The sequence below is a fragment of the Rattus rattus genome, chromosome 14, assembly GCF_011064425.1.
Source record: "Rattus rattus isolate New Zealand chromosome 14, Rrattus_CSIRO_v1, whole genome shotgun sequence".
NCBI lineage: Eukaryota > Metazoa > Chordata > Mammalia > Rodentia > Muridae > Rattus > Rattus rattus.
In genome coordinates this window covers 25,818,709-25,841,201 of record NC_046167.1, presented here as the reverse complement: position 1 = coordinate 25,841,201, position 22,493 = coordinate 25,818,709, and the positions used below count along the sequence as shown (strand labels likewise).

At 43.6% G+C, this 22,493-nt stretch overlaps 1 protein-coding gene, 2 long non-coding RNA genes and 1 pseudogene across 3 annotated transcripts in view; all 4 read right to left on the bottom strand.

Annotated features, from left to right (window-relative positions):
• Positions 1-3,341: 3,341 nt before the first annotated feature.
• Positions 3,342-3,869, bottom strand: LOC116883764 (annotated as a pseudogene).
• Positions 3,870-13,220: 9,351 nt separating this feature from the next.
• On the bottom strand, positions 13,221-13,625 carry LOC116883283. Its single transcript, XR_004385740.1, has 2 exons — positions 13,443-13,625; positions 13,221-13,396 (listed from the first exon to the last, which is right to left on the bottom strand). It is a non-coding gene; the product is annotated as an uncharacterized LOC116883283 (long non-coding RNA).
• Positions 13,626-14,652: 1,027 nt separating this feature from the next.
• LOC116883482 lies at positions 14,653-15,567 on the bottom strand. Its single transcript, XR_004385763.1, has 2 exons — positions 14,979-15,567; positions 14,653-14,868 (listed from the first exon to the last, which is right to left on the bottom strand). It is a non-coding gene; the product is annotated as an uncharacterized LOC116883482 (long non-coding RNA).
• A 2,193-nt stretch (positions 15,568-17,760) lies between these two features.
• Mtr (5-methyltetrahydrofolate-homocysteine methyltransferase) overlaps positions 17,761-22,493 on the bottom strand; it is a 69,043-nt gene continuing 64,310 nt past the window's right edge. Inside the window, exons 29-32 of the mRNA XM_032884495.1 lie at positions 21,749-21,949; positions 20,885-21,077; positions 19,562-19,674; positions 17,761-19,045 (exon numbers count right to left, since the gene is read on the bottom strand). Of these exons, the coding sequence (XP_032740386.1) occupies positions 18,959-19,045; positions 19,562-19,674; positions 20,885-21,077; positions 21,749-21,949 (594 nt within the window). The 3' untranslated portion in view covers positions 17,761-18,958. The remainder of the gene's footprint in view (positions 19,046-19,561; positions 19,675-20,884; positions 21,078-21,748; positions 21,950-22,493) is intronic.

The window sequence follows — 22,493 nt, the reverse complement described above, 5'->3', positions numbered from 1 at the left end:
AATTAATTAAAAATAAAATGAGCCTTTATCTAAAAAATTACAGACAAATGCTCAAAGGCATTTTCACAATTCTGTTTTTTAAATGTGTTTTTAAAATTGTGTTTGTGTGTGTGTGTGTGTGTGTGTGTGTGTGTGTGTGTGTGTGTGTGTGTATACAAGCCACAGCACACGGTGGAGGTCAGAGGACAACCTGGAGGAGGAAGCAGGCAAAGGAACGCTAGCTCCGTGACCTTTATATAGGCAGCCAGCAGAAGGTGTGCACCAGATTAAAGGTGGGTCTTCCCACCTCGAAGGTCTGGATTATGGGGCCAGGCGGCAGTGGCGCTCGCGTTTAATCTCAGCACAGAGAAAGAAGCACCAGACAAATATCAGAGTTTGCAATCTACAGAGGGAGTTCAAGGTTGGCCAGGACTACACAAAGAAACCCTGGTCAAAAAAAAAAAAAAATCTGGATTATAACTGGGACTTCCCACTTCAAATGATTTAATTAAGTAAAACTCTTTCACAGTTGTGCCCAGCCATTTGGGTTTTAGCTAATTACAGATGTAGTCAAGTTGATAACCAAGAATAGCTATCATAACCCTCCTCTTCATGGACCCTTTGCTATAAGGAGTGTCAAAGGGCAAATTACAACAATTCCCTTTCGATATCTTTTTTTTTCACCTCGCGAAGTGGACAATGCAGTATTCCATATCACAGGGTAAGGATCCCAAGGAGGCAGACAAAGACTGGAGAAATAAGAAATAAAGAACATGGTGTCAGTTATTTCAAAGTTACTGCTCTTGTGAATCGGGGAGCAGTGATGGGATAGTTGCTCTTCAGGTCACTTCTTCTGTATAAGGATTAGAAAGAATGGGGTCTCATCACCTTAACAACTGTCCATGGGGAGTTTGACTGTCCTCTCTCACTTCTCCTGGCTTCTGGGAAGGTTAGATAAACAGCTTAGTTTGCTGATGTAGAACTCTAGCATGAGTGACACACTTTCATTCTCATCTGTTGAGGCCCAAATGATGGTCTCCTGTAATATTTATGTGATGGAACCACTGGGAACTGTATATCAACCATCCCTTCCCATTTCATTTCATCAGTGGTACCAATATCCATGACCATTATCCAAAAAGAGACGGTTGCTGGACTCTGTGCAGGTGCATGCACAGAATGAACTGACTGAGGCAGGAGGATTGAGAGAGCCATTGTGCTTCGAAGCGTCACCTAAGCTCCATTCTCTACCAACCCCCTCTTCTATCACTCTCTGCTCCTTCGTGTTTTCTTACCCCCTTGCACACTGCTCCTTCTCTAGCACTGAAGCAGGTACAAGCACACAAATGTATACATGTATCTCTATTCCAGTCCACACAAATGTATACATGTATCTCCATTCCAGTCCACTTGTATCTTCTACAACCTCTGAAGGAAAGTTTTCTCTCATATGAAACAAAAATCTTAGAATTTGGAAGATACTTTGGGATATCACTGCTGTTACACACACACACACACACAAACACACACATACACAGTTGCACACGCATGCACACACCCCTTCCAGGAATGTTCCAGATGTATTACTAAGTGTCATCTCGGACTCCAATGGGCTTTGAGAAAGTCTTGTCCCTACTGTCAGTGGACAGGAAAGAGGTTGCCTAGGTGAAGCTCTCTCTTGCAATAGATCCTATGACCTACAACTCAAATCTTTTAATCTACATCTCCTATCCCTCTCTTCTGCTTCATTCTACTGAATCCATGTTAGTGCTAGAAAGGTACGGAAGCAAGCTGCAAAGTCTCGTCTTTTTAAAATAAACCTCTGACTTAGAAGTGAAGATTGTTATGGTTTGCACATAGAGCATGTCCTAGTTTTTACTGCAAACTTGACACAACCTAGAGTCACCCGGGAAGAGGGAACAATTGAAAAATTGCCAGACTGGCCAGTAATGTGTCTATAGGGGCATTACCTTGATTGCTAGTTTTTTGTTTTTTTGAGACAAGGTTGCTCTGTGTAAAGCCCTGGCTGTCCTGGAACTCACTCTGTAAACCAGGCTGGCCTCAATTCACAGAGCTCCACCTGCCTCTGCCTCCCAAGGGCTGGGATTAAAAGTGTGCGCCACCACCTCCCAGCTTGATTGCTAATTGATGTAGGAGCTTGGCAGGTGGAATAAGAAAGCTAGCTTGGAATGAGCCTAAGAGCAAGCCAAAGTGTTAACCAGTAAGCAGTATTCTTCCAAGGTTCTTGCCCTGACTTCCCTCCATGATGAATTATGACCTGGCGGTGTAAGTCAAATAAATTCTTTCATCACCAAGGTGCTTTTGGTCAGAATATTTCATCACAGCAACGGAAAATCAAACTAGAACAGGGTGTCTCCCCACAAGGCTAATGTGAATGGCTGGTCCCCAGCTGGTAGCATTGTTTGAGAGATGATTAGATCACTAGGATGCTAGTTTCATTGATAAGTTCAGAGCTAATGGGCTACTAGGAGGTAGGAACTAGTTGGAGGAACTGGGCCACTGGAGTATAACCGTAAAAGTTTGTATCTTAACCCATCATCTACACCCCAATTACACACACACACACACACACACACACACACACACACACACACACACACACACACACCTCTGATCATCATGAGGTTAATAGTTTTCCACTCATATTTTTGCCTTGTCGCAGACCCGAGAAAGCAGTAGAGGGAGATAAATAGAGACTGAGACATCTAAAACCATGATCCCAAATCAATCTTCCCTCCATTAAGTTATTTTCGTCAAGTATTTTTTTCACAGTGATAAACTTGAAAAAATTTTCTGCTATACTCATAGGTCTGTCCCTTGTCCAGCAGTCATCAAAGAGGCTTTTTCCAGAAGCACGTGGGAGTGGGTGCAGAGACCTAGTCAGACATTATGTCGCGAGATCATCTAAACTGGCGGTCTCCATCTGGTCCCTCCCCTCGGAGCTTGGGAAACTCTGCAGAAGAGGAGGAAAGACTGTAGTTGAATTAAGAGGGGACAGAGGACACTAGGAGAACATGGCCCACTGAATCAACTAAGCAGGGCTCATATGGGCTCACAGAGACCGAAGCAGCAAGCATGGAGTTTGCGGAGGTCTGCGCTAAGTCCTCTGTGTGTATGTTGTGGCTGTTAGCCTCATGGTTTCGTGGGACCCCTAACAGTGTGACTCTGACACTTTTGCCTGCTCCTGGGACTCACTTTTCTTCCTGTTGGGTTGCCTTGTCCAGCTCAGATGTTGCGATTTCTGCCTTGTCTTACTGTACTTTGCTTTACTAGGTCGTCACCTCTTGGAGGCCTGATCTTTTCTGAAGGGAGACAGAGGAGTCTTTATCCAGCCAGTTTCTTTACAAGTGAAACCCTGGGGATTCAAAATCAGCATCCTTCCCTGGGAGCTTCTGACACACAGCAGAAAAAGGTTTGACCCTATGTTCCACAATGTTCTGCTGTGCTCTGTCTAAGTGAACCTTTACGAGACAGCCGCCATCCAGTTTCACACAGATCCTCTTACGCACAATTTCGCTTGTAAAGACCAAGTCCTCAAGGGTGGCTTCCTGCCCTGCTGGTGGTGTGCAGCTTCTGGGCACGTTTGCTTGTTTGGTTTGTGAGTTGGCTTGGGCAAAACCCTCCTCTGTGCACTGAAGACTACACGTTTCTCACCGAACTTGTTCCCCAACTCATGCACTAGCCGGATTTGGATTTTCTGGAAAGATTTCCAATCACCACCAACTTCAGAGTCTTTGGCCATGAGGATGCCGAGTGCCTGCAGCTGTGCCTTGAGATCTGCGTTCATCCCCAGCTCAAGCAGCGTCTGAGCGATGCCAGACTCGGACATATCCAGCTTCTCGCACAATCTTGGTGCTTGTGCTGAACATGGGCTCGTTCTTACCGAGTGACAGTTTAGAAAGAGGAGAAATCTATTTTCAATTTTTTAAAAAAGGAAAACTGCTTTGATGTTGAAAAAGAATTCTCCCTGATCAACACTATAAAGCAGCCAGACAGCTTCATTACAACGTCACACCTTCTGGACCCTCTGTGGACTAATGTGCATGGAACCAGAAGTTCTATTCTCTTCTCAGTAACTGGAGGAAGTGTGTAGTACTTGGCCAAATTACATCCTCCAGCAAGTGGAGAGTTTTTTTCAATAGCGTTCTGGGTCACTGTTTACCTAAATCTGTTTCTTCACAATTTCTCTGACAGGAAAGATAGATTTCCAGGTATCGGGCTAAAGCTGTAAGTTTGTTACATAATTTTTGATTCTGTGACTCTTTCTCTTTTTATGGTGAAGAGCAGACTCCGAGTAATGAAGCTGGAAATGGATTTATGTGCTTGAGCCTACAAGCCAGCAATGTTCTCATGACTTCTTTTGGTGATGCTGCATCCTCAGAGGATCTAGACAGTCACCTTTGTCACTGTGAAAGATGGATTAAAGAAGGTCATGCCCCCTCGGCAGAACCTCGGAGCTCATGTAGTCCACTCAGTGGAAGGATGCCAGCCTTCAGATGCATCCAGAGACAGGTAACTCAAAACTCTTCAGCATTGTCGTCTGTGTCTCTGCTGAGTCCTTGTCAAAGGGAGTTACCCACATAGTACTTTACCTTTGGAACTCCTGGTGAGCCCTCCCTTACAACCTGAGGGGCAACGGGAAAGATGCTTACCCATAAGTCTGCTTTCCTCCAATATCAGATGTTTCCCCAAAAAACTAGCTCATAAGCAATTAAGAGAGTGCCACCCTTGTTTCACTTGAGTTTGTAGGTCAGTGTTTTGTGCTGGTCTTATACTCTGGGATGCAACTTAAATTAAGATCTATTTTTTAGTTCACAGCAGCCTACACTTTCACTTATTAGATTGAAATGGCTGAGTTAGCTAAACCAGTATGTTACATATAGTTATCACTAATTATAATTAATTTGTACCATAAGATCTCATTGACAAAAAGTTACATTCTAGTAGGGTGATAGACCTAAGTAAATAATTTTGACAAGATGCTACAAGGACCATAACAGAGCTCAGCTCATTTCTTTGACATGCTTAAGACAATGTGCCAGGGAATTCTCTCAAAGGCATTAGGAAATTAGGCATCAACTGGGGAAGGAAGCGAAAAGATACCACCAATAAGAACTTTCGTTTGAGGTTAGCCCCGTCATTTGCCAGATGATGACTCCAGGGGTGAGGTTATCATCATTCTTAAGCACTCGAGTGGATAGCTAATGAGAGGTCTGCTCGACTGGCTTAATGAACCGAAACGACCCCGCTCTAATTAGCACATTTACTAGTTTAATATGAATCAATACTTCTAAAGCCTCTAATAAGTCTTTAATCCCAAAGATAAATTAAGACCTTCCCACAGTTCCTTCATACTATTATCTACTCTTACTCCTTGCTGTAAGTCACTAATACCACCCTCAAAATATTTCCAATCATAGTGAGTTTCAAATCCACCAGAATAAATGTGATTACGTTTCATTTTAAGTTGGTTTCTGGGGCTTCCTGAAAACCCCAAGGAAAGGGCTTTTCCCAGCTAGGATCAGACTCTGAAAGACAGTGACAGGAAGGAGCTGCATTTTCAGAAAAAGCCACAGTGTGCTTTCCAGTGCAGCCACATCCTGCCTGGTGTAGCAGGAAAGGGCAGGTGGCCAGATCCCCACTCTCCACCTTCACTTGTTGCCTTTGTGCATCTATCCATCAGGCAGAACACAGAATCAATACCTTGTTGCCTAGCAGGGTTTTTGAGGTTATCGCTCCAGATCCTTCATTTGATGGATGCATAATATTGATCAAGTTGACTGAGAGTTGAAAAGGTGCTTTCTGTCGCAGTCTGATGAGTTACCATTTTCTGTCAGATAAAAAAGGTTCCACAAAGCAAGAAAAATTACTTTTCTGGGGTCAGCCTTTGCTCTATAGGAACAGACCCATAGACGAGAGGCTTAAAGTGTAAACAGCAAGACAATCCAGGCTTCACTGGGGGACTTTCCAGAGAATTCTTCCATTCTATGAATGTTTTCAAAACCGAAATTTCTTTTTGTGGGAAAGAATATTTAAAAGCATTCTTTGGAAACTTCAGAGCAAAGTAAAATCTATTAAATACCTAAGATGTGGTCTTTGAATAACACTAAAGTATAAATAAGTTTTCAAAAGATACAGCTACCAAAATTCTGATCTATTTTATGATAAGTGTGCATTTATCCAAAATGTTCCTGAATTCTGGGGTTCTTCTTAAAATTTAATTACAAATCCAATAAAAGAAAAAAATTTAGATTACAACTGGGACACCAAAAGGTACAGGTTTCAGCTATACTCTTTTTTCATTTTCATATTTATAGCTGTATTCTCCAAAAATAAGAAGCATTTAAGAAATTGCTAGCCCAAGCTACTGCAAAAGTAAGTTTGCTAAGTAGGTTTCAATATCGGTCAAGGCTACATTCCCCCTTACATACTGCACAGTGCAGAGAGCTAAGATGCAGTTCACTAAGGTTTGATGAATACGCCTCTCACAGAATCGTAACCTCAGGCCAAGATTACAGAGGCTTTCTACAGTCCCAGTGCCCCCAGACTCACTGCCCTGGTTTGCTGTTTGTCAACTTGATACTAGCTAGAGTCATCTGGAAAGGGAGAATGGAGACAGTATCTTCACTGGGTTGCCTGTAGACAAGTGTGTAGTGAATTTTCCTCATTGCCAACTGGTGAGAAAGGTCCCAGCACAGTGTGGGAGGTGTCTCACCTGTTGAGGTGGCCCTGGGTGTTTTAAGAAAGCAGGCTGAGCAAGCCAGGAGTAGTAAGCAGGGTTCTTCATGGTCTCTTTGTTTCATTTCCTGCCTTGAGTTCTTGCCCTGACTCCTAGAACGCTCACTGTTCTGAAGACCATGGAACACTTCAGCCTGTACTTGAACTTAGTGTGAATGAAATCATAACACTACACATCTGTGACAGATGTGACGTTTGTGTGGCCATGTCTATGAGTTATTCATTCTTACTACTGAATAACAATCCATGGTATGAATACATTCCACAATTTGCTTACTCTTGTTCTTGTTGATATATTTTTACTTTTTTGTTTTCAATGAGCTCAGACCATTTAATGTGAGATCAAATATTACTGCAAAATGTAAATATTTGTGTTTGAACTGTCACCTTTTTGTGTGTGTGGTATGTGTTTGTGTGTACTATGAGTGCACATGCATGTGAAGGTACATATACAGTTATGGACACATGCACATGGAAGCAGGGGTTAGTATGAAGTGTCTTCGATTGCTTCCACATTATTATTATTTTGTTTCTTTTTACTTGAGACAGGGTCTCATTATGTAGTCCTGAACTATAACTCACCTTATAGTTCAGACTGCCTTGAACTTAAGAGATCTTCCTGCTTCTGCTTCCTCAGTACTGGGATTAAAAGTGTGCACGACCACACCCAGCTTGGTATATTTATGGGCTCAGGTTTGAGACTTGTGGTTTGAGGGGCATTATTGCCAAACCAAACCAAACCAAACCAAAAAGGTGCTAACAACCATGGGCATTTGGGCCTTTTGGCTGTGGGGTTCCCCTCAATGCTGACAGTTAATGTTTGCCAGAGAGGTGGTTGCTGAAGGATGGGGTAACAGCCATTTAAAATAAGACAATAAAATCAACAATGCGGTTTTCTGCATTGCTCGATGACCCTTTTATGACAGATTTCTCCATACCACATGACATAGTTTGACGGCATTTTACCATCAGGGAACTTGTCAAAATAAAGGGTCCTGAGGTGGAAGGGAACCTGTGCACAGTCCCACACTCAGAAGGCTGAAGCAGAAAGATCATTTGGGCCAGATTAGAGCTATGCTGTGCTACACATTGTTCAGTCAGTGCGACTATAACTGTGACCTTCACTTCAGCCTGAGCAATATGGTTAAGAGCCAGTCTGTTTAAATACAAGCCAAAATGCTGAACATGCTTAATCAACTAAGTGTGTGCAATGGTATAAATCCTCTTTATTTTTTTTAACCAATGTTCAGGGGCTTTACCACTAGGTTCCATCCCAGGAAATCATTCTTTGTGTCGTTCATTCTTAAGAGGCAGCTCTTCGCCCATTAAGATTTCATCATAAAGCCACAATTCAGCCACATCCTCAGGCTCACTTTAGATCAGGTCTCATGCTGCTTGCTCCCCCTGGATAATTACTCCCTCCACTGGAGACTTGTGCCGTCAAAGCTCCCTATCATTTCTTCCAAGCTCCCGTGAACACTGCTATTTGACTCTTGCTATGACTCATGCTTTAATGGCTCTAGGATGACAAGTGTTTTCCAGGTTTTCAGTTTACTTAGTCTACATGCGTGAGAGAAATCACCATCTGTGGCAACTTCAAACTGACGAATTTATTTAATATTAAAGCTTTAAGGCTTGATTAAAATATTCCTTGGTCCATGGCCTACAGAATGGATACTGATTTATTTATTCACTGCAGTTAACCACACACCTATCTCCTAGGAAGACGAGACTACAAATCTGATCAAGGACGCTCCCTGGACCCAGGACACACAATCTTCAGATGAAGCTGTTATTTAATAAGCATCACAAAAATGTCAGGAACATACTCCTGAGATAACGAACCAGATCCTTAGTTCACAACATTAATCCATTTGTGAGGGCAGAGTTGCATAGCCAAATCACTTTTCCCCTTGAGCCAGTGACTTACTCTGTTGCCCAGGCTAACCTCAAACTCAGGACATTTTTCTAGCCCAGTCTCCCAAGTACTGGGATTTCAATTTTCCATGGCTATCTCCACCCCTTAGTACTACTATTGCAATGACAACTAAACTCTGTCAACACAGAGCTGAGGAGAAACACTCCAACTGCAACAGGGAGTAAGGGGTACTAGTGATATTCTTTCTGTAGGTTACTCATAAATAACACGTGAATGAAAAGTAATTCTAAAGTAGGTTGAGAGATCGTAACGTTTTATAAGACTTTATTATCTTTACTTGCATGTATAGTGTACTGTGTACATCCACACATGTGTGCTGGTGCCTGCAAAGGCCGAAAGAGGAGATCAGAGCCTTTGAAGCTGGACTTACATGCAATGGCAAGGTGCTGGGCATGCTTGGAACCAACCTCCAATCCTAGAGATTAAGGGAAAAACTTATGTTAATGTGAAAGTGTTGGCTTCGTAGACGTTGTACTAGTGCTCAAACAGTGTGCTGTTGGAAGAAAGGATGAGGAAGACATAGATGGAGGAAGGGATGTTGTATCTGGAGATCTCTGGACAGCAGTGTGTTGATAAAGTTGATTCTCTTCAGAATGCAGATTTTTTTTTAACCACCACCCATCCCAGAATGCAGATGTTTACCCGGAAGTACTTCGCAGAAACACAGGTTGGTAACCTATAGGGGAGACCTGAGCACTTTTGTTCCCAACGGTCATGGTGAGATAAAAGACGGAAGTCAGACAGAGACTCCTGCATCTGTGTTCATGAAGCGATTCTGTACCCATGGGTGACTCTGACAGGCCTTTTTTTGCTGAGATATGAAGTCTATGTGTGCTAGTCTTTCCATAAACTGGCATTTCATGACACACATGAATGTATGTATATACATGTATGTATACATGTACACACACACATACTTAACCTAATTTTGAGGTAACAATAAAAGGATTACTATTTAGTGTGTTATCAGGTCATTTTACCATATTTTTTTACATGAGTATACTGCAGGCTGGCCTCAACGCGGGTTAAACAACAAGACAGGAAAGCTAACTAGGTTGATGTTTAAATTCTTTGTACAGACTTTTAGAGAACAGTGCCTTTCAGGAGACCTGGGAAATTTACTCTGGTGAGCCTTCGGTGTCAGCTTTAATATAAGAATATGGACCAAGAAATATTTGAAGAATGAACACAAAAAGGAATGAATATGAGTAGATTGACACATTCTGATTATAGAGAACATTTAACCTTTTCAGGCTCTCAGCCAGAGCAACAGTAGAAGGAATTTGCCTCACCAGCATGTCCTGTGTCTGATAACACCATTGCTATGTGAGCCTTCTGGAAGAAAAGACGGTGGGGCAGATTTATATAAAAGGTTTTGCTCATATTGCCTCTGCCCTGCAACAAGATCAACTGATGGGGCAATAGAAATGAATCCACGGGATTCAGTACAACCGATGAAATGAGCATCCCCATCCGACCCCTTGCAGAAGGAATGCTTGGTCCCTCTGATGATGCCTGACACTTAGGTGAGTCCTTTCCCCTCTTCCTATTTTTAGGGCTGTCATGTCTCCACTTCTTCAGCCTACTTTTCCCTAACAGGATCATCCATGTTTGCTGGTCAAATTACTAAATACCTCATAAGATTTATTCTTGTTCCCACCAAAATCTTCACGCCTTCAACCGTAGATCCTGAGTAAAACATTAGGGTGACATTCAAAACCAAACCCCTCTTCTCACATGATAAAACCCAGTAATTATTCTGTTCTCTCAAGTCAGACAGTCCTGCTAATCTGACATAAACCATGCAAAATTAGCACTTTCCTTCCCCCTCAACGTGGATGGAGTTGAATGACTCAACCCTGCCCTGCACCAGCCCACTGTCACAACTCCCTCCCTCATCTCGTAACCACTCCACTGCAGCGACTTTTCATCTGCCCTGACAAACTACCTTCTGTGTCTCCTCACCAGCTTTAACAATGTTAGTGTTCACTGTTTTACTGCAGAAGATACTCAACTATGTGACATAATGGGGAAGAACTTTACTTAATGTGTATTTCAGTTAAAAGGAGACAGATCGTATTTATCAGACTTGGGTGGCTAGCCGTCAAGCACAGTAATTCATAGGGCAAAATGAACTTGGCACGGCAGTTATTCAGAATTTTAGTGACTTTTTCATGACTCGAAAGATACTGCAAGAATAATGCAGTGCTCATAAGTCATCCCTATGCCTAGTTTTAGATAAACTCCTTGATGAACAGAACAGATTTGCCTGTATGCACTGGATAATACGGCAAGTCTTGCAAACGACTGCAAAAGCTGGAGAGCACACGTGGCTTCCTGGTGTTCGGCTCTGTACAATCTTAACGTTCCTACTACGTGCCTGGCAAGATTGCTAAATCCCTGGTTATGACATTAGCTACTGCATATCATGCTCTTCTGAGAACAGCAAGTAAAGTGGGTTCCACGCCTCTCTGATGTTTATGTACAAGTTTGTTCTGATTCTCTCAGTGTTACATTTTAATTAAATGAAGATGTCTCACAGGGTCTTTCTCTTGGGTTCATCTGACCTGTTAGGAACAATACAGTACTAAATATGGTTTGGCTTTCAACTCATTTGCAGATTTTGATTTTCTAATTACAATAGAATTTAATCCGGACTTCTATGCAAAACTGAGATGAACTAAGTAATACAGGTATATCCTCCCTCCTCCCCCTCCTCCTTCCTTCCTTCCTTTTCCTTCCTTCCTCCCCCCCCCTCCTCCCTCCTCCCCTCCTCCCTCCTCCTCCTCCTCCCTCCCTCCCTCCTCCCCCTCCTCCCCTCCCTCCCTCCCTCCTCCCTCCCTCCCTCCTCCTTCCTCCCTCCCTCTACTGTGAATTTGCCCAACTTTGGGGAAGGATGGTAAATTCATTGATTCATGATTGATTCCAACCTTTACTTGTGATTTTTTAAAACAAGTACATGCATTTTGTCTGCATACAACTGTCCGTGTATTACATGAACGCTTAGTAGCCAGTGGCCAGAACAGGGAATTGGATCCTCTGGAATTGGAACTACAGATGGTTGTGAGCTGCCATGTGGGTGCTGGGAACTGAACCCAGGTCCTCTGGAAAAGCAGCCAGTACTCTTAACCACCAAGCCAATTTTGGGTTTTTTTTGTTTGTTTGTTTGTTTGTTTGTTTGTTTTTTTGCAGCCCTTTTATCCAACATTTAATTCATTCAATGTCTGCTGGAGAGAAATGATCCAGCAGATGAGATACTAAACCTGTCTCTGCTATCATGAATTGCTGTACACCCTTCAGCTTTCTTAATGGTTTTTAATGGACGCTAATGCTCACCCAGAAACGCAGGAGAAATATGACTAGAAAAAGGCTTTCAATAAACTGTCTAAAGAGAAATGCCTCCCGGACCCTCACCAAGACACAGCATCCTTTGTAGCCCTGGCTGTCCTGGAACCCTCAATGTAGATCAGACTGACCTTGAACTCAGAGATCGGCCAGCTTCTGCTCATGAATGCTGGGACTAAATGTGAGCACCACCACATCCATCTTAAAGAATAATTTTTGGTGGCTGTATATATATGGGCCACATGTGGGGCAGGCTCTGAATGGCCCTTCCTTCAGTTGCTGCTCTAAACTTTGCTTCCATATCCCCTCCTATGGATATTTTACCCCCTTTTAAGGAGTGGGAGTATCCGCATTTTGGTCATCCTTCTTCTTGAGCTTCCTGTGGTCTGTGGATTGCATCTTGGGTAATTTGAGCTTTTTGGCTAATATCCACTTATCAATGAGTGCATAAGAAGTATGTTTTTCTGTGATTGTGTAAACTCACTCAGGATGATATTTTCTAGTTCCATCCATCTGCCTATGAATTTCATGAAGTCATTGTTTTTGATAGCTGAGTAGTACTCCATTGTGTAGATATACTACATTTTTTTAATCCATTCCTCTGTTGAAGAGCATCTGGGTTCTTTCCAGCTTCTGGCCCATATATATACAGCCAACAAAACTAGTTAAGATCGATGAAGCTAAAAAATGCATGCTGAAAGGGACCGGATATAGATCTCTCCTGAGAGACACATCCAAAGCATGTCCAATACAGAGGTCAATGCTAGCAGCAAACCACTGAACTGAGAACAGGGCCCCCTTGGGGGGAATTAGAGGAAGTATTGAAAGAGTTGAAGGAGCTTGCAACTCCATAAAAACAACAATGCTAATCAACCAGGGTTTCCAGGGACTAAACCACTACCGAATACTATACATGGTCTGACCCAGGGCTCCAACTGCATATGTAGCAGAGAATAGCCTTGTTGGGCACCAGTGGAAGGGGAAGCCCTTGGTCCTGCCAAGGTTGGACCCCCAATGCAGGAGAATATGGGGGGGGTGCTGTAAGGGATATGTATGGGGAGAATATCCGTATGGTGGAGGGGGAGGAGAGGGGATGGGGCCTTATGGACAGGAAGGTGGGAAGGGGGATAACATTTGAAACGTAAGTAAAGAAATATATCTAATAAAAAATTTAAAAAAGTAATTTTTACCATAACAGGTTAGAAAATGTTTTGTTATTGCTTGAGATTTAACCAGGACCTTGCATATATTAGATCATGTACTTTTAGTCAGTCATATTTAACATTATCTACAAGATAGCCATATTTCACTTTCCCTTTAAATATGAGCACAGTAAATAAAACAGCATCATGTGATTAAGACTAGTAACCACACCTTATGAAATAAAACATCACTTTCCTATTAAGACTAGTAACCATACCTTATGAAATAAAACATCACTTTCCTAAGTTGTTCCATAGGTGAGGGTACAGAGTAGTCCACAGTTCAAAATAAATTTTTCTCAGTCACTTCCACCATCAACACTTATTTATTTTATAAAATATGTGAGCTCACAGCTAGAATCCATTATTAGCAAAAAATAGTTTGCCTGTTTTATCAGTCTCCACACCACATAGTCAGTCCTTCTCCTCTTATCCAAGATTTTACTTCCCATGGTTTTAGTTATCCATAGGTAACTATGGTTCAAATATATTAAGTCCAAAATTCCAGAAATAACAAGTCCTCTAAGTTTTAAACTGGATACTACTCTGAGTAACATGATGAACTTTCGTGTTGTTCAATCTGGTCCTGCTAGGGACATGAATGACCCTTGTCCAGGGTATCTACACTACATATCCTTAGTCATTTGGTAGCTATCTGGGCCACCAATCAATTCCCATGACACTGCACAAAAGAGTAAGAGAGGTGATACCAGCAATTCAGATGCATCAAATAAAAGCTGCATGGATTTCTTTTTTTCAAGTAAAAAAATCAAAATCATCAACCTAAGAACAAAATATTTTATGTTGAGGTCTAAGATAAGAACAAACTTGCTTCTACAGCTGTCAAGAAAGCAACGGATATTCACACTAGTTTTGCTATTGTGCCTCACACAGCAGAAGTGATGGCCACAGTAATTAAGATGGAGACATTAGAAGTGAGAATGCATACTAAAGAACACACGCACACAAAACAGTACATGTATCCATGGGTCACGGAACGTATCCTCTGAGGACAAAGGGTGACACTACTGTCATACTTCAAACTAGGGCTGAAGAAAGAGAAAATTTGAAAACTACATTTGAGGACTTCCAAGCACAAACGGAACCAGAGGAACTGCAGCCCTCACTGAGCACCAGGCACTATGCTCGACAATATGCACACAAGGTGGGCTAGGCTCCACAGCTGCAGTTGGGTTTAGTCACGTCCCATCTTCCCAAAACTCACCTCTCCTCCCCTCAGCTCCTGGCAGATGGTACCACCCACTCATCCACCAACAGCTAGGCTGAGAGATGTTAGGTGCACAGTGCATCCCTCTTGCCCAGCTGCCCTCATCCCTGCTCTTCTGGCTAGAATGTTCTTACTTTCTTCCAAAAGTGCGTTTAATATATACATCATTGCATATGAAGCTATCAGACCAGATTTGAGGATATCATTTCACTTTATCTTTATTGATTAAAATATATTAAATACACATTAAATATAGCATATTTAAAATGTACAAAAATGCTGTACAGCCATAACCCTCCCACCCAAAAACTAAAGCAACTATTCATAATTTACCTGTGTGCTCTTTTCTGGCCCCTTTGACCCCCACCCCCCAAGGCTATCTATCACTAAACTTAATTTTTTGAGATGTCTGTGACCTTTTTTTTTTTTTTTTTTTTTTTGTTCTTTTTTTCGAGCTGGGACTGAACCCAGGGCCTTATGCCTTCTAGGCAAGCGCTCTACCACTGAGCCAAATCCCAACCCTGACCTTTTAAGTTTTTAATCACACATGTAGCTACCATATACATTCTTTGACCTCATTCACTTTTGAACTCAATAAAAACAGTAGCATGCCATTAAACGGACTCTAAGACTCGCTCTGCCCCTATTTCCTGTGATCCACCTTTATTGTCAAGTGTGGCTGTAGTTCACCCAGTTTCACGGCACCATGGTATCTTATAAAACCACTCTCCCATGGACAGAACTTCAGTAATTCCTGTCACTAACCTGATCATATTGCCATGACCAAAATGTAAGATGCTGCTGAACCTGCGAGTTCGGGCCTTGTTTACTCTGCAGATGCTCACATCTGTGACCCGTTAACTGTCCTTCGGCAATGATATGTCACGTGCATGTGACTACTTACACATCTGGGACTGTGAGCCCCACTCTGGCACATGCTGTAGATGCAAACCTGAACCTCACACTTCTCATCACCAGACACAACTGTTTACCAGCCTCGTGAGAAAGCCTTTCTCGTTTTTCCAGACAGAAAACTTCTATACATTCTAGTTACTGATCCCTTATTAGTTACTTAAAAGAAAGTCTTCTCACCTAAATCATTCGTTTAGCAGAAGTCTCTAGTTTTGGGTGGCACTGATTTGAGCCATTTCTGAACTACACATGACACTATTTCTGCAGTAAGACTTGGTGTACTGTCAGATGGATCCCCTAAATCTCTTCCTTCATCTTCGGAAGCATCTGGCCATTTTGATCCTTTGCTATTCCATGTGAATTATCTGCTTATCTCCATCATGGCACCAGCTAGTGTTGCTGCTGGAAATCTTGCCTTTATAGTACAATTTTGAAAGATCCAGCATCTTTATAACCTTTAATGTTTCTACTCGCTGTTCCTCATCTGTTCCTTTCACGCTGTTCTCTCTATAGTCTTCGGATCCTAAACTGGAGTGAGCCAGGACCTTCCCTGAATAATTCCACCACCAGCATAACGGAACTGAAGAAGAACTAACTATTCTGAAGAAGGAAAGTATGGGGCGAACCTGCAAACTGCTGATTTGGTGGTGGCAATTAGTCTTTGCTAATGAATCTACTGGCAAGCGGATGAGACACACAGAAGCAAGGTTTGGGATGCTTCGCTGTGAGATGCCTTGTGTACTCCTTCGGGAGCTGTGGTGGCAACCTTATGAAGGAGCAAGGATTAGGATGAGGGATCCTGGAGTACTACAGATGGGATCAACCTCTGACACAACAGGCTGGGGAAGCAACTAATACAGGATGCAAGAATGTAAGTAGGTAGAAGAAAAAAACTTAAGAAAAAAATGGTTGAGAAATGACCGCAGAGGCTAACAAAAAAGTATCACAAGGGAGGGGACAAGGGTATGAACTGTCCAAAGCAAAGAGAAAATGACCCCTGGCAAGGCCTCTAGTCCTAATAATTAAGACGTCATCAGTGGTAAGGGAGGAGAAACAGCTCCCTGACTTCATTGAGTTAAGTGAGAGTAAGAGAAAAAGGACCAGCACGTGAAGAAGCAGTGTATGTGAGGAGCATGCATGAGAGTCAACTGGAAAAGGGCTGTCCCCACGTGTGCGAGGAGAAAGAGTTCCCAATGTTACCATCCCGAGTGTCTAGTGCGAGCCACTGGTAGCAGAGCAAGCGGCAAGATGGAGAAAACGCCTTTCTATTCATTGTGCTTCATTGTGCGCGTGGCAGGCAGCTGGTTCTCTTCTGCCATGTGGGAGAGCAGACCATGCCAGGTTTGGCAGCCTATGCATCTCCTCACTAGGCCGTGCTGCTGGTCCTGTTTTTGTTTTGGAGAGTCTGTGTAACTCAGGATGGCCTGTTACTCACGTGAACCCTCCTGTCTCAACTTCCCAAATCCTGTGACTACAGACACAGGGTAGCACTTCTGGCTACACAGAATTCGAAACTGTGAGGGGAAAAATGCAGCCCTAATGAATATGCAAGCTCCAAGTGTGAGTGAATTCAAATGCCAACGTGAGGGAACATGCTAGGTGCATTCAACCACATACACCAGAGCCTGGTTTAGAACGTTAAGTCGTGGAACCCAGTTTCTCTGGGATACCTAAAATAAACTAAGAAGGATGCTTTCAAGTTTTCTTTTATATTTCTTAGTGAGTATCCATATACCTAAACTTGCAAGAAGGAAGCAGGGAGAAGAGAGAAGAGGAAGGAGGAGGAAGAAGAGGAAGATGAGGAGGAAGAAGAAGATGATGACGACGATGCCATGGGATTAGATCAATGACATATTTGGGAAGCCAGCTGAAGGAATGGCAAGGAAATAAGAAGACTTAGTAACTCTTCAAAAGAAGACAGGAAACTATGTGAGCGAGGGTCATTCTTTCTCACACACCTGCCGTGGAAATGTGGCCTGAAACCAAGCGACTCAGGCCAGCAAGTCCCATTTACAGTCCAGTACGAGTTAGAGGTGCTGCAAAGAAAGAAAAGTAGACAAATATTTTCACTCTAAGGACAAGTGACACAAAAGTGTGTGCTACTTTGAAAGTAATCGTGGAAAGATTACAGACATGCAGTATTGTCATTACCCAACTATTGCTTTCTTCTTTTCACCTCCAAATACACCAGGGAGCGTGTTTGGTGTAAGTGGCTTGGGACAACATATGAGGCAAGGAAGGAGTCCGTCTCACACAAGAGGAGTCCTTGTGGCGTGTATAACACCTAAGAGGTGGCTTCTCTTTCTCTGTCAGTGTACACTGTGAGCTGGGCTTCTAATCCCAGGAGACCAGTCACACTGCACACACAGTCCTCTACTCTCTCTCCTTAGTCTCTCATTCTTCCCATGAGTACCTGCAGGGCTAAGACTACAGAGCTCTACCAAACCTCCACTTATTAAATATTTGTGTGTATAAGAACTGTCTCCCATGCAAAATCCTGTTTAAACCTCACCCCAGTGAGACAGACTAATAAGACTGTTCTCGTTCAAATAAGCAGACAGGGTGGGGAAGTCTCAACACTTGGCTTCTGTCACACAGCAGCTATGCAGAAAAAAGTTAAAGTTTTAGTCCATGCCTTCAGAGCCTGTGCTCTGAGCAATTTCTCCAGAAATGTCAAAGAACAAGACAATGTAGTCTAAAATATAAGTATTTGGAGTCAAGTGCAGACAAAGAGTTGGTGGCTTTAAGCTACCCATAGGTCCAGCTCTGCACAGGACATCAGGGCTCAGCTAACGATCTGCTCAATTCTGAGAACAGCTAGATGTTAAATACCTTTGGTAGTCACTCTCTCTCTCCCATTTCCCCACACAGAACAAGGGACTGTGAAACTACAAAGACAAAAATCCCTAGAAAATTGACTGTGCCTAGCACACCAGGGGAAACAGTTCCGGCGTTTCTGTCCAGCAAGCAGGGAGCATGCCGCTGTCAGAGAGTTCTACATCCACTCAGCTAAGCCTCAGAAACGAGATGTCACAGTAGAAAAGGAAGGGATACTTTTCTTCCTGTCCAAGTCTACTGCTGAAACCACTGTCACATTTCTCATGGTGATACTTTGCTCCGGGGTTACATTTCTCTGTATATTCCCCTATTCAACTTATTTTCAGAATCTTTTTTAATATACGAGGCAGTCAATAAAACAAACAAAACAAACCAAGCCAAAGAACCAAACAGACAAACCCAGGAACAAGTGCCTTCCTGGGTCAAAGGCAAAAATGGTAAAAGCTGGGTGCCCTGCTTTGAAACCCAAAAGATGTCGTCTGCTTGTCCCAGTCCTGAGGGCCCAGGGACACCATGAGCTTTGGCACCTTGTTGCTCCTCCTTTAAGGTCCCTGGAAAAGTGCTTATTTTCCCAGACCCTAGAAGACGCTCTACATCACATGCCGTCAACCAGGCCTCTCACAGCAGGGCAGGGCAGGCAGACACAAAGGCGCTCTTCTGTTGTTATTTCTAAGGCACACTGGATTATAGCCCCTTGAGGTCGGCAAACATAAAAGTTTCAAAGAGAAACAGAAAAGAGTAAAGGAGAGAGAGAAGTCAGTCTGTATCATATCCCAGAATGGGGCCAAGCCATTTTTCCACCTCGGCCACTGACATGTTCTTCCTCAAGGCATAATCCTCAATCTGCAAGATAGAAAGAAACATCTTGTTAAACCAAAGTGCTTAGATTTTTCTGATCTGAGTTTCTACAGTTTTTGCCAATAAACATCGAGTACCTGAAATATCCTGTCTTAATAGCAATCTACTGAGCTAAATAGAGACAGAACATTTTCTGTCTGCTTACTTGCCTATTCTCGAGGCAGAAAACATGTGGAGAATATTTGCTGCTTAGAAGTTGGCAGGTTGTGAGTGTGTGAGTGTGTGTGTGTGTGTGCGCCTCTGCGTGTGTCTGCATGCCTGTGTGTGTCTGCATGCCTGTGTGTGTGTACCTCTGTGTGTGTGCGCCTCCGTGTGTGTGCGCCTCTGTGTGTGTGTGTGCGCGTGTGTGCCTGTGTGTGTGTGTGTGTGTGTGTGTGTGTGTATGCGCACACATGCACGCACACACATGCCACATTACATCTCTTTATTTTCATTTAAAATGGGAAAATGGGTCCTACAGGTCCATCTAAAGACAGTTATGTAGAAAAGCCACATACTTACCTGATCTTTGGAAATTTTCCCCACAGCAAAATATTTGGACTTTACGTTGGAGAAGTAGAGACCCGACACTGCTGAAGCAGGTGCCATTGCCAAGGATTCTGTCAACGTGATGCCTGAAGGGAAGCACAGGAAGGGATCAGTGCCTGGGCAGGGGACTGACCGACTCTGAATAGCAGCAAGTAAACTCATGCCTTCTTACAATGACACGATAAGAAGCTCAGATCTCAAGGCCTAGCAAAGTCTTGCCAAGTGGAAAACCAAATTCAGGACATGCATATTATACCCAGTGGGAGCAAGCCTGGAAGACTTCCGTCCTTTCCCTAGCTACCTGTGATCAGTGTTAGAGGCTCCGATCTGTCCCTAAGGCTGAGCCTTCTCAGGCAGGACTGCTAAGCCTGAAGTGATAGAACTGCCCACAGCTCCCCACTGACTGAAGTCAGTGCCTGCAGGAATGAAGAATGAGCCCACAAAAGCACTGAGGAGAAGGTGTCCTCGGGACTGTTAATCTGCACCAGTCACTCTATGAACAAAAACAGAATCACAAAGGTTGGCTACATTCTGGAGATCTCCAGCTAGCTCAGAGGAAATGGGACCCACACTCAGACGCTGCAACTCCCAGAGTGGTTCCTGCACACCCAGATCCAGTGCCATTCATACTTCCTTCCTCTGATATGGATTCAACTTCACCAGCTTGGACAGCTAACTTTGATGAATTCCACTGGGTCTGTGATTCAACCTGAGTCCTCTCACCTGCATAAGCTATGCAGTAAGGGTGGGACAACACACAGCTGCAGAACAATGACTGACGCTACCCTGAACAAGGACAGGGACCTGTCTCAAGATAGCACAAGTAAACTTTAAGTTTTCAACTCTGAGACTCAATCCACAGAGAGAATGTGCAAGGGAATGATGACTGCAGAAGAGCATGGACATTAGTAACAAGTGCAGGAAGTCGAGAAGGAGCTATGGGAGGCTGGCAGCTTCCCAGTCTAGAGCCCAGAAAGAGTCATCAGCAAGCAGTGTAGGCCTAGGCAGAACACTCCACTGACAGGACAAACTATTGTACCAAGCATAGAAAACTGGGACAGGAAAGGCAGGGGGAAGAAAAGAGAACACAGTAAATGCCATCCAGGATGGGGCAGGAGTAAATAGTTTACACTGCTAAGTAAGTAAAATGCAATTTGGAAGTAAAATGCCAGAACAGATCCACGTGAGAAAGAATGGGATGAATTCTTCCACTTCACAAAACTTTTAACTGCATATGTCTTTGGTAAGTGCATGCTCTCAATGAGCGAGGACAGCAGCTCAGTGTCCCCCACACACCTGTGGCCTGCTCGATGTTGGCCAGCCTCCACATGGTGAGCTTCTCGGTATGGTCAGGCTGGCTGGGGTAACCAGGAGCTGGCCGGATGCCCTCATAGCGGAGTTTGCGCAAGTCTGTGACACCCAACTGCTCACTCCCACAGTAAGCCCAGAGTTCTCTGCGCACTCTCTCGTGGAGCTCCTCTGCAAAGGCCTGTGAACACAAGAGAGAGAGGTTGCAACCAATAAAGCTACCTGTGGCCTCTGGCCGTGCATCACAGTGGCCCAGAACTGCTTTCCACGCCTGGCCATAGTCAGGAAGAACTTGGCACTTTCATTAGGGGCTCAGTCTAGGTTCTAAGCTATCATAGTTAGCAATCTGAGAATTCCAGGCTATTTTTCTGAAGTCAACAGGAACACAGCTTCACCAGAAGAGCACTAGAACCACAGAGCTATATTCTCCATGAAATTTTTTCACTGAGAAGAAAGGGGACAAGACCTCCCACAGTCTGGTTGCCCCACCGCACATGCAGCAAGATAGCTCAACAAAAGTTGCCAACACTAAGGAGAAGGACTCTGAAGAAGAAATCATACTTTAATTCTGGAGGTTATCAATAAATAATAATTAAAGGAAGACTAATTAGGAGGTGAGGTCAAAACTCCGGGGGCAACAACCAATGCAGCAATGAAGGTTTCTCTTTGCTCATGGTACACGAGTGGCTTTTGGGAGATACAGGGTTTTAAAATGTAAGTCACGTTAAAGCCAGCAGCAACTGACTCAAGTAAAAGAGAGAGATTCTAATGGCTGCTAGGTTTTCTGACATTGTCGTGGGAGCTCCAACATTTAGACTCTGCCTCAGCACCCAGTATCTGCCAGCGCCTTACCTCTGCCAGCCTGTCCCCCAGGGCCTTCACCATGATGCTGCTGTAGTCATCGCCATCGTCCTCATAGGCCTTACTCAGCTCTTCAACCCCAAAGCAGGCCACAGCAAACAGACCCAAGTAGTCACGGACACCAGAATGCAGAGGAGCAACGAAGTCTGAGAGGCAGTGGTAGGGGTCTGTACTGGAGGAGTCCTTCTCAGCCTTAAAATCCAAGCGTTGGGCAGAGAAGCCATTAGCATGGCCGTGGCACCAGCATGCGGTAAAAACTATGAATCTAAGTCTCAGGAAACAGGGGTGTGCCTGCTCATTCAGCTCCACCCCGGCACGCAGAACAATGAGTACACAGTAAATATTAGCTGAATAAACGAGATGCTACTATGGTCTGAGTGTGCTCATACACAGCCACGTGGGGCACAAGGACCTGCGGTGTATGAGGTCATGACGTGCTTAGCGTCTTTCTCTCAGGATGAGCCGGCACTCGCTAGAGTTCACCGTTCTTTCCTCAGTGCCTGTGCTTCTCCCCCTTCTGACTTACGCCATGTTACAAAGCAGCACATGGTTCTCAATAGATGTGGCTGCCTGATCTTAGACTTCTTAACATCCAGAACAATGAACGATAAACAGCTTTCTTTGTAAAGCTCCAGTCTTAACTCCACTATTTCTACTGTATTCCATTCTACAACAGAAAACAGACTAAGACACAAATGAAACGAGATTTTTATAGATATATGACATAATGTAGCAT